The sequence below is a fragment of the Vicugna pacos genome, chromosome 13 (genome assembly GCF_048564905.1).
Source record: "Vicugna pacos chromosome 13, VicPac4, whole genome shotgun sequence".
Taxonomy (NCBI): Eukaryota; Metazoa; Chordata; class Mammalia; order Artiodactyla; family Camelidae; genus Vicugna; species Vicugna pacos.
Window position 1 is genome coordinate 27,444,707 of NC_132999.1, and position 13,385 is coordinate 27,458,091.

The 13,385-nt window shown below is 35.7% G+C and overlaps 1 protein-coding gene across 2 annotated transcripts in view; it reads left to right on the forward strand.

Annotated features, from left to right (window-relative positions):
- The window catches only part of USP24 (ubiquitin specific peptidase 24), a 119,699-nt gene that overhangs the window by 16,189 nt on the left and 90,125 nt on the right, over positions 1–13,385 (forward strand). Inside the window, exon 2 of one of the 2 annotated variants that reach the window (XM_072974371.1) lies at positions 12,892–13,057. In XM_072974371.1, coding sequence (XP_072830472.1) covers positions 12,892–13,057 — 166 coding nt within the window. The remainder of the gene's footprint in view (positions 1–12,891; positions 13,058–13,385) is intronic. The other variant, XM_072974372.1, reaches the window with a different exon arrangement.

The following is a 13,385-nucleotide window of genomic DNA, read 5'->3' on the forward strand; positions in this document are numbered from 1 at the left end:
GCAGAGTCCTGAGTATTGGGTTCCAGGCACTCCAGTGTTTAGAGACTGAGGTGATAGGAGGAACCCGCAAAGGAGAATGAGAAGTGGCTGATGAAGTGGGAGGAATCAGGCAAGGGCTCTGTCTTGGAAGCCAAGTGGAGGAGGTGTTTCGGGGGTGACAGAGTGGTCAGCTGCCTTCGCTTATGCTGATGGGCGAGGTCAGGGGAGGACTGAGCATTAACCATGTGGGCGAGGTTGAAGAAGTTAGATGCTCGGATAGGTCTCAGCCTAAGTGTCATTTCATTTATAGGCTACCTTTGACCATGATTAGACTGGCTCCCTTCTTCTTCGTCTTTTTTTTTTTTAATTGTGGTGAAAAATACAAAACAAAATTTGCCATCTTACCCATTTTTGAGTGTATAGTTCAGTAGTGTTAAGTATAGTTACATTTTGTGAAACAGATCTCCATAACTTTTTCATCTTGTAAAATTGAAACTCTGTACCCATACAATTCCCCTTTTTCCCCTCCCCTCAGCTCATGGTAACCACCGTTTTACTTTCTGTTTCTGTGAATTTGACTATTTTAGATACCTCGTATAAATGGAATTGTACGGTATTTGTCCTTTTGTGACTGGCTTATTTCCTTTTGCAAAATGTCCTCAAGTTTCATTCATGCTGTGGCATGTGACAGGATTTTCTCCCTTGTTAAGGCTGAATAATATTCCATGAGTTCCCCTTCTTACACACTTTCGTAGTACTCTGTTATTATAACATGCTCCTTACAAGAAATTATCATCTCTTATTTAATTGTCTTTTCTGATAGGCATTGTATCTCAAAGCTTCAAAGGCAGAATGAATTTGTCTTATTCACTGATGTATTCACAGCTTCTGGATAATACTGAATGAGAATTCAGTGTTAAAAAGAAAACAGAATGCCTTACCGTGCTGGAGGAATCTTGAAACATTTGTTGAAGAGATGATACATGAACTGGTTTTAAAGAATGTCTTAGTCTATTCAGGGTACTGTAACAAAATACTGTAGAATGGGTGGCTTATAATCAACGGAGATTTATTTCTCACAGTTCTGGAGTCTGGGAAGTCCAGGATCCCAGTGCCGGCAGATTTTGTGTCTGTTGAGGACCCACTTCCTGATTCATAGACAGCTTTCTTCACCCTGTAACTTGGGTGGAAAGGGTAAGGGAGCACACTGTGACCTCTTTGATAAGAACAGAGCTCTCATGACTTAATCACCCCAAAGGCCCCCATCTCCACATACCATCACATCAAGCATTAGGTTTCAATGTATGAACTTTGAGGGGACACAGATACTCAGTCCATAGCACAGGAAAGGTAGTAATTTATCTGGTTGAGAGAGGGCATTCTAAGCATTCTAGGCAGAGGAAAGAGCATAGAGCTAGCATGGTTTCATGCACGGCAAGGCCTGTGTACTCAGGGACCAGAGAAGTTCAGTGTGGTTAGAGCAGAAGGTCTTGAGAAAGTGGCAGATGGGGTTCTGTTTCAGGCTGTGGTTGGAGGGTGAGCAGCTTTCATGCCTGTGCAGGAGGCGTGCTTCTACTTTCTAGGCACTTACAGGCAGCTGGCAGCTAAAAGGAGGCTTCCGAGCAAGTGACTGATGGGATCAGATTCCTTTTTGGGGTTTGGTTTAGTTTCTATTCTTTTAAGAGAGAGCGATCTGGTGGGTTTTGGAGGGGACCCAGGAGTGGGGATAGAATGGTGGCAGAGCGGCTGTCGTCAGAGTGCTGGCAGCAGTCTGAGCAACATAGACCTCAGCTGAGGCAGGGGTGGCTGGGAGAGACTGCTGAGGAGAAATCTCTGAGGTAGAATCACTGCCCGTGTGGTGACCAACTGTTGGGAAGACGACACAGAGTTTCAGAGATTAGGGCTATTAGAGAAGAAACACCTGAAGCAAAAAGAGCACTGAGTTCTTCACCGAAGTTGAAGAGTCTGATAGGGATATAAACACTCATCCAGAGGGGGAGGGTACAACTCAGTGGTAGGGTGCCTGCTTAGCATGCACAAAGTCTTGGGTTCAATCCCCAGAAATAAATAAACCTAATTACCCCCCCCCAAAGAAACATTCATCTGAAGCTTGAAGAGAGGTCTGGGCTAGTGGTTATGATGTGCCTGTTTGCTGTAGTTGACCCTCTATGTGGATTCTCTGTCATCTACGTAGTAATCCTGCAAGCTAAGCACAATTCTCTGTTTTTTGGTTGAGAAAACTAAGTAAGGCACATAGAAAGGTTAAGAGGCTTGTTCAAGGTCACACAGCTAGCAAGTGGCGGTGATAGAATCCACATTTAGATATGTCGTAAGGGAAAATACAGTAAAGGTAGTTTCAACAAAATTAAGAATAAAAGGTACTTGCCTATCCTAGGTAATCCCTTATCTAGAACTAACTAGGAATATCAGTGGATTAAGAAATACTGATGCTTTGGAAGAGAAAGATTTTAACTGATCATCAATCCTCTCTTACTTTCTCAACTTTTGGTTTGGGGTACATTGTATACACTTTTTGTCTGGTTGTTTTGTTTCTTTGTTTTTAATGACAGAAATTTAACTCTTATTTTGGAGTGGTGCTTTTAGGGACTCTGCCATCCTGCCAGTTTTAGGAGGAATTGGAATACCTCCAAGTGTGGTGAATCTGGAACCTGAGATTTGGAGAAACCTTGACTTGAATTTTCATTCCATTCTGAACTTATGAATGACTATTAGCTTTAGGCAAGAGACCATAAGAAATATGATTTGCGTGAATAACTTGTCTTATTTGAGCCTCAGTTTGCCCATCTGAAAAAGGAAGATGACAATTCTTGCCTCTTGGGGTTGGGCATTGTTCCTGACACAAAGTAGCGAAGTAGTCAGTAGATCATTAGTTTTCCTTTTGCCTCTCACTCATTTTTCTTTAGTCAGATTATATCTAAATCCCCTTTTACCATCCCTTTCCTTCTTCCTGCTGTCTGTTAAAACCGAAGGTCCAACTTCAGCTACCTACTTTTTTGTTCCTGAGATGAATAATCTGTAAGCCCCAGGCCCTGAATCTAAATGAAAGGATAAATCCTATGTGTCAGATATCACCTTTGAATTCTAAGACAGCTTCTTCTCATGAAAACCTTGTTTCTGTATAGTGTAAATACATGAATAACCACCAAGAATTAATGAAAGAAAGGGACCATGAGAAATGTCAGCTTTTGTAGAAAAGTTAGAAAATTACCTACTACTTATACATGAGATGAAAATGAATTCCAGGAAAACAATTTGCAAACAAACTTGAGACATAGGTATTAGTGACTTGGGGACTGCCTGCACTCATCCATCCTTTCTTTATTCAGTAAATGATATTTTAGGAATCCTTTTCTTTAGTCTGAAATAACAAAAGGCATGTTAGAACTGTGTGTAACTGTGAATTGCTTTGAAAAATATTTAATAGATAAAGCTGACAATCTCAAGATTTAATGGAAGTTGTAAGTTAGTAACTTGGAATCAAATGTTCATATTTTCATGTTTTACCTTAAGCACTTGACATATATGGTGCTAATTGTTTATTTTAGATAATAGACAAATGTACTTTTGAAAATTATAGAGAAATGTTTTGACATCAGTTTGGGCATCTTCATTTCTGTACATTAATCAGACATTTGGAAGGTCTTTTGAGTACAATTTTGACTAATAAAGTAGTTCAGTAATTGAATTTAGTGTTAAAATAAACTTTAAGCGAATTGACAATCTTCTATCCCTTAAGTTGAATTATTATTTTTTTTTAATCTGTGTTTGTTGAGTTAGTGGGCAGACAGGAGCGGAGCTTATCGCTAAACTAACAGGCAGTATTTACTCCAGTTAAGTTTTACTTCTTTAAACAAAGAAGGCTTAAATTTTAATATGTCCTTGTTTAGTTCAAGAGCAAACGGTTTGTTATCTTTTTTAAAACTTGAAGGTAGTTTTCTAAGTAAATATTAAAAATCTATTATTAACTTTAAAGCTTTATAGTAATATTTTAAAGACCAGCTGCAGGGTTAAGTAAATTATTTGTGTCCTCAGCCCCTAATTAAGTTATTGCCTGTACTGTATTTACATTGGTTCACCTGCATTTTTCAAACAGGCAAGTTTCTAGATATGGATAGTGACATATATGGACACATCTGATTGTAAATATGAAAGATTTCAAGGAGAATAATTTTTTTGTCAAAATAATCTACATGTTAAGTCTAAAGATCTTAGTGAAACTCTGGAGGTGGATTTACACTATACAGTGACAGCTTTTATCAATTCCACAAAAAACTATTTCTAACAATGAAAGTATTAAACCCTTTTAAGTAAGTAAATAGTAAACCTTATTCTAAACAGTTTGCCAATAATGAAGTTATAATCACAACTATTTGAATTCTAGCATGTTTATGACACTGATATGATGGGAGTTACAGAGGTCTTGTTTATGTTTTAATTTGTATTTATGGGCATAAATAAAATTACTTAGGAAATATCTTTAAGTATGTTTCCAACAATTGTTTCAATTTTAATCTTAAAATGGCCAATTTTGAAATCATAATTGAGCACGTTAGTTCATCTGTTATTTTTCTTCGATGACCGAATACACAAGTTCAGTGTTGTTAGAAATTTTTAGGTTAAAAGTGACATTCAGGAATTGTTTGTGAGCTCATTTCTCTTCTGCCTTAGTAACAGAAGTGTGCATCTCTAACAAAGGTTAAATTTACATAAACATTGTAAAACATTTTTTAAAAATTAAGTACCGTTAAATTTTAAATGAAATTGATGGACTATCATAATAAAAAGTTAAGACATTACCTCAAATGATCAAGAAGGCTGAAAATGATGAAGTTTTTTCACTGAATGTACTTGAAAAAATCAAGTAATACTGATTTTGAAATATTAATGCTCTGTAACCCCTGCCTGTAATACTGTTTCCTTTGAACTTCAAGTGCTTGCACACACACACACTCTACAGTGCCCACAGCCTGACTTAGATCCACCCTTTCTCTTCGTTAACATTGTCCCGCTTTCTAAAGATGAGAAGTGTTTCTTTATCTCTGTCCCCAACCCTAAGTACCTTGTCTGGAACATAGTAAGCTTTTGATAAGTGTGTTTCTAGTCAATTTAGAGTCAGTGGCCGTTAACAGTTATTTGGGTATCATTTGTATTTGGAATCTAATGAGAAAATAGTATATTACATTCCAGAGTTCTTATTAACACATTGATTGCCACGTCCCCCAAAACTTGGTTGACAGCTGTGTTTCCTCATGGGCACCTGATCCACAGTGGGGGATCAAAGTGTTGAAAGCCCTATTCCTTATGTCTGCCTGCAGCTGTTTTGCAATAGGACTACTCTGAGCTGCTTTGCATGTGTTCTTTTGCTCAATATTTAATTTTTGCCAAGGACAGGCTCTACTCAAAATATTAAACCAGCCTAAATATGGGCTCATGTCAGGATTTACTCCTCTCTTGTGATTCCCTATCTCTTTTGTGTTGGTAGCACTCTCCTCAAAACGTAATGCTGCTCTGTGTCATTTGTTAACCCTAATGTCCACCATGTCTGTTCCCTCCTTTTTCAAAATCAAGAATGTTAACTGCTTAGGAAGCAGCAGGAGATTTTTCACCTGTCAGGTCTTAAATATGTTATTTTTTAAATTGCTGTTTTAAAACTGACTAATGGGCATATGTTATCAATGTATCATACGTCATTAGGTATAACCCTGTGTTTTGAAATTCTTAGGTATATTTTTATACTCACTTATGTTTAGTGACTATAATCTTTGAACTCATTTTTGTTACTCAGGTGTTTAAAAGAGCAGCTTTATTGGGATAAAATTTACATACCATGAAGTTTACCCTTAAATTTTCAAGTGTGCATTCATAGATGATTGTGCAGCCATCACTACTCTTTCATTTTGGAATATTTTTTCATCACCCCTAAAAGAAACCTTGTATTCATTTTTAAGTCACTCTCCTTTTCTCCCTTTTCCCATCCTCTGGCGGCCACTAATCTAATCTTTATGTCTGTGGATTTGCCTGTTCTAGATATTTCATATAAATGAAACTGTGTAATATGTGGCCTTTAATGTCTGGCTTCTATTTACCTAGAATAATGTTTTTGAAGTTCATTCATGTTATAGCATGTATCAGTATTTTATTCATTTTTAGGGCTAAAGACTATTCCATTGTATGGGTATACTATATTCATCAGTTTTGATGGACATTTGGGGTTTACCAATTTTTGACTTACCATTAACAATGTTGCTATGAACACATGTACAAGTTTTTGTGTGGAAACATATTTTACTTCTCTTGGATATATCTCATAGATTTATCAGCAAATAGAATTGCTGTGTCCTATAGTAAATATGAATAACTTTTGAGGAACTGCCAAACTGTCCTGCAAAAGTGCTACACCATTTTATAATCCAACAACAGTATGTGAAGTCTCCAGTTTTTCCACATACACACCAATGCTTGTTATTGTCTGTCTTTTAATTTAGCTATTCGTGTGTGTGTGGAGTGGTATCTTGTGGTTTTGATTTGCATTTCCCTGGTGACCATCAGTGCTGAGCAACATTTCATGTGCTCATTATTGGCTGCTTGTATATCTTCTTCGGAGAAATGTCCATTCAAATCCTTTGCCCATTTTTTTATTGAGTTGTCTTTTTTTGTTGAGTGGTAACAGTTCTTTTATATTCTAGGTAAAAGTTTATTATCAGATATAAAATTTGCAGATATTTTCTCCCATTCTGCTATTGTCTTTTCACTTTCTTAATGATACTCTGATACACAACAGTTTTTATTGTTGTTAATTGAAGTATAGTCAATTTACAATGTTGTAGTAATTTCTGGTGTACAGCATCGTGATTCAGTTATACGTACATATATTCCTTTTGGTATTCTTTTTCATAATAGGCCATTAGAAGGTATTGAATATAGTTCTTTGTGCTATACATAGTAGGACCTGTTGTTTATCTGTTTTATGTATAGTAGTTTAGTATATGCAAATCCCAAACTCCCAGTTTATCCCTCCCACCTGCTGCCCCCACCCCATAACCAGAAGTTTGTTTTATATCTCTGTGAGTCTATATCTGTTTTGTAAATAAGTTCATTTGTATCAGTTTTTTAGATTCCACATGTAAGTAATATTATACGGTGTTTTTCTTTCTCTTTCTGGTTTACTTCACTTAAAATGACAATCTCCAGGCCCATCCATGTTGCTGGAAATGGTATTATTTTATTCATTTTTATAGTTCAATAGTATTCCAACTTCTTTATTCAATCATCTGTTGATGGACATGTAGGTTGCTTCCAGGTCTTGGCTATTGTAAATAGTGCAGCTATGAACATGGGGTACATGTATCTTTTCAAATTAGAGTTTCCTCCCAACATATGCCCAGAAGTGGGATTGCTGGATGATAGAGTAGGTCTATTTTTAATTTTTTAAGAAATCTCCATACTGTTTTCCATAATGGCTACACCAAACTGCATTCCCACCAACAGTGTGGGAAGGTTCCCTTTTTCCACACCCTCTCTAGTGTTTATTGTTTGTGGGTTTTTTATGATGGCCATTCTGACTGGTGTGAGGTGATACCTCATTGTAGTTTTGATTTTTTTACATTTCTCTGATAATTAGTGATGTTGAGCCTTTTTTCATGTGCCTATTGGCCATTTGCATATCTTCATTGGAGAAATGTTTGTTTAGGTCTTCTGCCCATTTTTTGACTGGGTTGTTTGGGGGGTTTTTTTGTTGTTGTTACTGAGTTGTATGAGCTGTTTGTATATTCTGGAAATTAAGCCCTTGTCAACCACACCCTTTGCAAATATTTTCTCCCATGATGTGGGTTGTCTTTTCATTTTATTTATAGTTTCTTTTGCTATGCAAAAGCTTATAATTTAATTGGGTCCCATTTGTTTGCTTTTGCTTTTATTTCTATTGCCTCAGTGGACTTCCCTAGGAGAACATGGCTATGATTTATATCAGAGAATGTTTTGCCTGTGCTCACTTCTAGGTTAATGGTGTCTTGTCTTACGTTTAATAAGTCTTTAAGCCATTTTAAGTTTATTTTTGTGTAGGGTGTGAGGGAGCATTCTAAATTTGTTGATTTACATGTGACTGTCCAGCTTTCCCAACACCACATATTGAAGAGACTGTCTTTTCTCCATTGTATATTCTTGCCTCTTTTGTCAAAGATTAATTGATTGTAGGTCTGTGGGTTTATTTCTGGGCTCTGTGATCTGTTCCGTTGATCCATATGTCTGTTTTTGTGCCAATACCATGATACGCAAAAGTTTTTTAATTTTAATGAAGTTCAAAATTCAAAATTTTGTCTTTTTTATTTTTCGTCATTGTGTTTTGGATGTCCTATCTAAGAAACATTGCCTAATGCAAGATCATGTAGATTTACTCCTGTGTTACATTTTGAGTAAAATTTTTGTATGTGGTGTTAAATAGGGATCAAGTTTTATTCTTTTGCTTGTATATATTTAGTTGTCTCAGTACCATTTGTTGAAAAAGCTGAATTTCCTCCATTGAATTGTTTTCATGCCTTTGTCAGAGATTAACTAAATTGTATTGCCTTCCTTGTTGAAAACCAATTGACCACAAATATAAGGGTTTGTATATCGAAACTCAATTTGATTCCATTGATCTGTATGTTTATCTTTGTGCCAGTACCACGTTGTCTTGATTACTATAACTTTATAGTAAGTTTTGAAAGTGGGAAGTTTGAATCCTCAAACTTTGTTCTTTTTCAAGATTATTTTGGTTATACAGGGTTCCTTGCATTTCTGTGTGATTTTAGAGTCAGCTTATCAGTTTTTGCAAAGTTAGCTGGAATACTGATGCTGATTGCATTGAATCTGTAGGCTAATTTAGGGAGTTTTGCCATCTTAAAAATATTAAGTTCTAATCCATGAACATGGGCTGTCTTTCCATCTATTTAGGTCTTGGTTTCTTTCCATAATGTTTTGTAGTTTTCGGTGTACAAGTCTTGTACTTCTTAAAATAGAATTGTTTTCTTAATTTTAAGATTTTTCACTGTTAGTATATAGAAATACAATTGAATTTTGGATATTGATATTTTATTCTGCATCCGAGCTGAACTCAGTTATTATTTCTAGTAGTTTTTTTAATGAATTCCGTAGAATTTTCTATATAGAAGACAATGTCATCAGTGAACAGAAATAGTTTTACTTCATCCTTTTCAATCTGAATGAATGCCTTTTATTTCTTATTTTGCCTAATTGCTCTGGCTAGACATTCCAGTTGAATGGAAGCTGGAGAATAGACATCCTTGTTTCTGATTTTAAAGGAAGCCATTCAGTCTTTCACAGTTAAGTATTATGTTATTACAGGTTTTTTGTAGATGGCCTGTCCATCAGATTAAGGAACTACCCTTTTATTTCTTTGTTGATTTTTTTTTTTAATTTGGTCATGACAAGTTTGGATTTTGTGAATATTTTTTCTGCATCTATTGAAATGGCTATATGTTTTTTATCCCTTATTCTGTTACTGTGCTATATTGTATTGACTGATATTTGTATGTTAAACCAACCTTGTATGCATACTTGGTCATAGTATATCATCCTTTTTATATATTGTTGGGTTCAATTTGCTAGGTTATTGTTAAAAGACTTTTGTGATTATATTCGTAGGGATATTGGTCTGTAATTTTGTTTACTTTTCTTGGGATATCTTTGTCCATTTTTTTAAGTTATGGTAAAACATGCAACATGAAATTTACTTACCATTTTAACCATTTTTAAGTATACAGTTGTGAGCATTAAGTATATTCACATTGTTTTCCAACCATCACCACCATCCATCTCCAGAACTTTTTCATCTTCCCAAACTGAAACTGTACTCATTAAACAGTAACTCCTCAGTCTTCCTTGCCCTCAGCCCTTGGCAACCACCCTTCTACTTTGTGTCTCTGTGAATATGACTATTCTAGGTTCCTCATGTAAGTGGAATCATACACAATATGTTCTTTTGTGACTAGCATATTTCACTTAGCCTAATGTCTTCATGGGTCATGCATATTGTGGCATGCATGTATTAGAATTTCCTTCTTTTTAAAGGCTGAGTAATTTTCTGTTGTGTGTAAATACCACATTTTGTTTATCCATTCATTAATGGACACTTGGGTTGTTTGCTTCCTCCTTTTGGCTATTGTGAATAATACTGCTATAAACATGGGTGTACAAATATCTGTTCAAGTCCCTTCTTTCAGTTCTTTTGGATGTATACCCCAAAGTAGAATTGCTGGATCATGTGGTGATTTTGTGTTTAATTTTTTGAGGAACTACCGTACTGTTTTTCACTGTAACTGCACCATTTTGTAGTCCCACCAGCAATGCATAAAGTTTCCAGTTTTCCTACAACCTTATCAACACTTGGTATTTTCTGTGTTTTTGGTAATAGCTATTCTAATGGATGTGGAGTGTTTCTATCCATTTTTAATAGCAGGGTAATACTGGTCTCATAAAATAAGTTGGTAAGTATTCCCTCCTTTTTTTTTTTTTTTGGCAAGGGAAAGAATATGAAGGATTAATGTTAATTCTTAAATGTTTGGTAGAATTCAGCAGTAATGGCATCTGGTCCTGGCTTTTCTTAGTGGGATTACAAAGCACTTTCTGTTTGGTATAGATCTGTTCAGATTTTCTGTTTCTGCTTGACTCAGTTTTGGTGGTTTATGTCTTAAAAATGTGTCCATTTCATCTAGAGTATCTAATTTGTTGGCATACAATCATCAATAATATTCCTTATAAGCATTTTTGTTTCTGTAAAGTCAATATTGATACCTTCCCTTTCATTACTGATTTTAATGATTTGAGTCTTCTCTCTTTTTTCTTGGTTAGTCTAGCTAAAGTTTTGTTCATTTTGTTGACCTTTTCAAAGAACCAGCTTTTGGTTTTGTTTATTGTCTCTATTGTTTTTCTGTTCTTTCTTTCATTTATTTTCGCTTAAATCTTTATTTCCTTCTGCCTGCTTCGGGTTTCATTTACTCTTCTTTTTCTAAGGTGTATGATTAGGTTATTGATTTGAGATCTTTTTGCTTTTTTAAAAATATTTCACTGATTACTACATCTCATAACTTTTGTTGTCCTTTAATTTTCATTCATCTCAAAGCAGTTTTCTGATTTCCTTTGTGATTTTTTTGACCCATTGGTTGTATAGCTGTATGTTATTTAATTTTCATGTATTTTGGGGTTACCCAAATTTCCATCTGCTGTTGATTTCTGGTTTCATTCCATTGTGATCAGGGAACATACTTTGTATGATTTTAATCCTTTCAAATCGATTGAGGCTTGTTTCATAACCTAACGTATGCTTTTACCCTGGAGAATGTTCCACGTGCACTTGAGAAGAATGTATATTCCGTTAGTGGATATTGCAGAATCATGAATATTCTGCTGTTAGTGAATTGGAAAGTGAGTTTCCAATTGTTCTTATTGAATTGTGTGCTTCTCTTTAGCTCTGTCAGTTTCTGCTTCCTGTACTTTGGATCTCTGTTAGATGCATATTTGTTTAGAATTGTTATGTCTTTCTGATACATTAGCCCTTTGTCATTAAAAAAAAAATCCTTCCTTATCTCTAGTAACAAATTTTCACATGACATCTGGGTTTCCTGATTTAGTGTAGCCACTCCAGCTCCCTTTTGGTTACTGTTTTCATAGTATATATTTTTCCATTCTTTTATTTTATCTTCCTGTTGTTATTGGCTTTTAAAAAATCATTATGAAGTAGCCCTCTTTGTCTTTAGTAATGTATTTCTTAACATCTGCAAGCATACCTCAGAGTTATCACAAGTTCAGTTCCACAGCACTTCAGTGAAGCAAGTATCACAGTAAATGGAGTCACACGAATTTTTTGATTTCCCAGTGCATATAAAAGATATGTTTACCCTATACCATGGTCAATAAATATTGCAATAGCATTATCTAAAAATGTACATACCTTAATTTTAAAATAATTTATTGCTAGAGAACACTAACCATCATCTGAGCCTTCAGCAAGTTGTAATCTTTTTACCTCAGTGTTGATGGCTGCTGACTGATGGGAGTGGTGGTCGCTGAAGGTGGGGTGGCTGTGGCAATTTCTTAAAATAAGACAATGAAGTTTGCCACATTGATTGACCCTTCCTTTTATGAATGTTTTCTCTGTAGGGTGCAAGGCTGTTTAATAGCATTTTACTCACAGAACTTCTTTCAGAATTGGAATTAGTCCTCTTAAACTCTGCTGCTGCTTAACCAACTTAGTTTGTGTAATATTCTGAGTCCTTGGTTGACATTTCAACAGTCTTCACAGCATCTTTGCCAGGAGTAGATTCCATCTCAAGAAACTACTCTCTGCTTATCCGAAGCAGCTCCTCATCCACTCAGGTTTTATCATGAGACTGCAGCACTTTAGTCACATCTTCAGGCTCCACTTCTAATTCTAGTTCTTCTGCTGTTTCCACCATGTCCGCAGTGACTTCCCCCACTGAAGTCTTGAACCCCTCAAAGTCATCCGTGAGGTTTGAAATCAGCTTCTTCTGAACTCTTGTTAATATTGATATTTTGGCTTCTTCCCATGAATCAGGAATGTTCTTAATGGTATTTAGAACGGTGAATCCTTCCCAGAAGGTTTTCAATTTATTTTGCCCGGTTCTGCCAGAGGAATCATTATCTGTGGCAAAATGTATTTCTTACATAATAACACTGGAAAGTTGAGCTTACTCCTTGGTGCATGGGCTGCAGAATGAATGCTGTGTTAGCAGGCATGAAAACAGTATCCACACTCTTGGCGTTAATGGCTGCTATTGAGTAAGCATCTCCTTTTGTTAAATTGGAAAATTTTAGTCACTAATTAGTTTATTCTTTGCTTTGTTTTGCTTTTTTACCCTAATCCCCTTTTGTCAGAAGAATGATGAAAATGGAAACTGCTCAGGGGAAGGAATTGAATTCCCTACAACAAATTTATATGAACTAGAAAGCCGTGTTTTGACTGATCATTGGTCCATCCCTTACAAGCGGGAAGAATCACTAGGCAAATGCCTGTTGGCGTCTACCTACCTAGCAAGACTTGGTAAGTTCACACCTCCGGACACGGGAGTTGTGTGTTTTTTGGGTTTTTTTTCTTTTTTTTTTTTTTGATAGGAGGCCTGACTTTAATCTTAGCTGCTGTCATTGCCCATCAGTATTATTAGATCTTGTACTCTCTTAGCCTTTGTTTATCGCCTGTGGAATAAAAGCATTGAATTAAATCAGGTATTTTCTTCTAGCACCAATGAAGTGTAAGATTCAATAAGATACAGTTGAAATGCCTTATGGATATTGATGTTAACTTTTTCCACAGAAGCTTGGAGCATTTTCGAGTAAGGCTCAATTCAGTGACTTTTTTTTTTTTAAGAGAA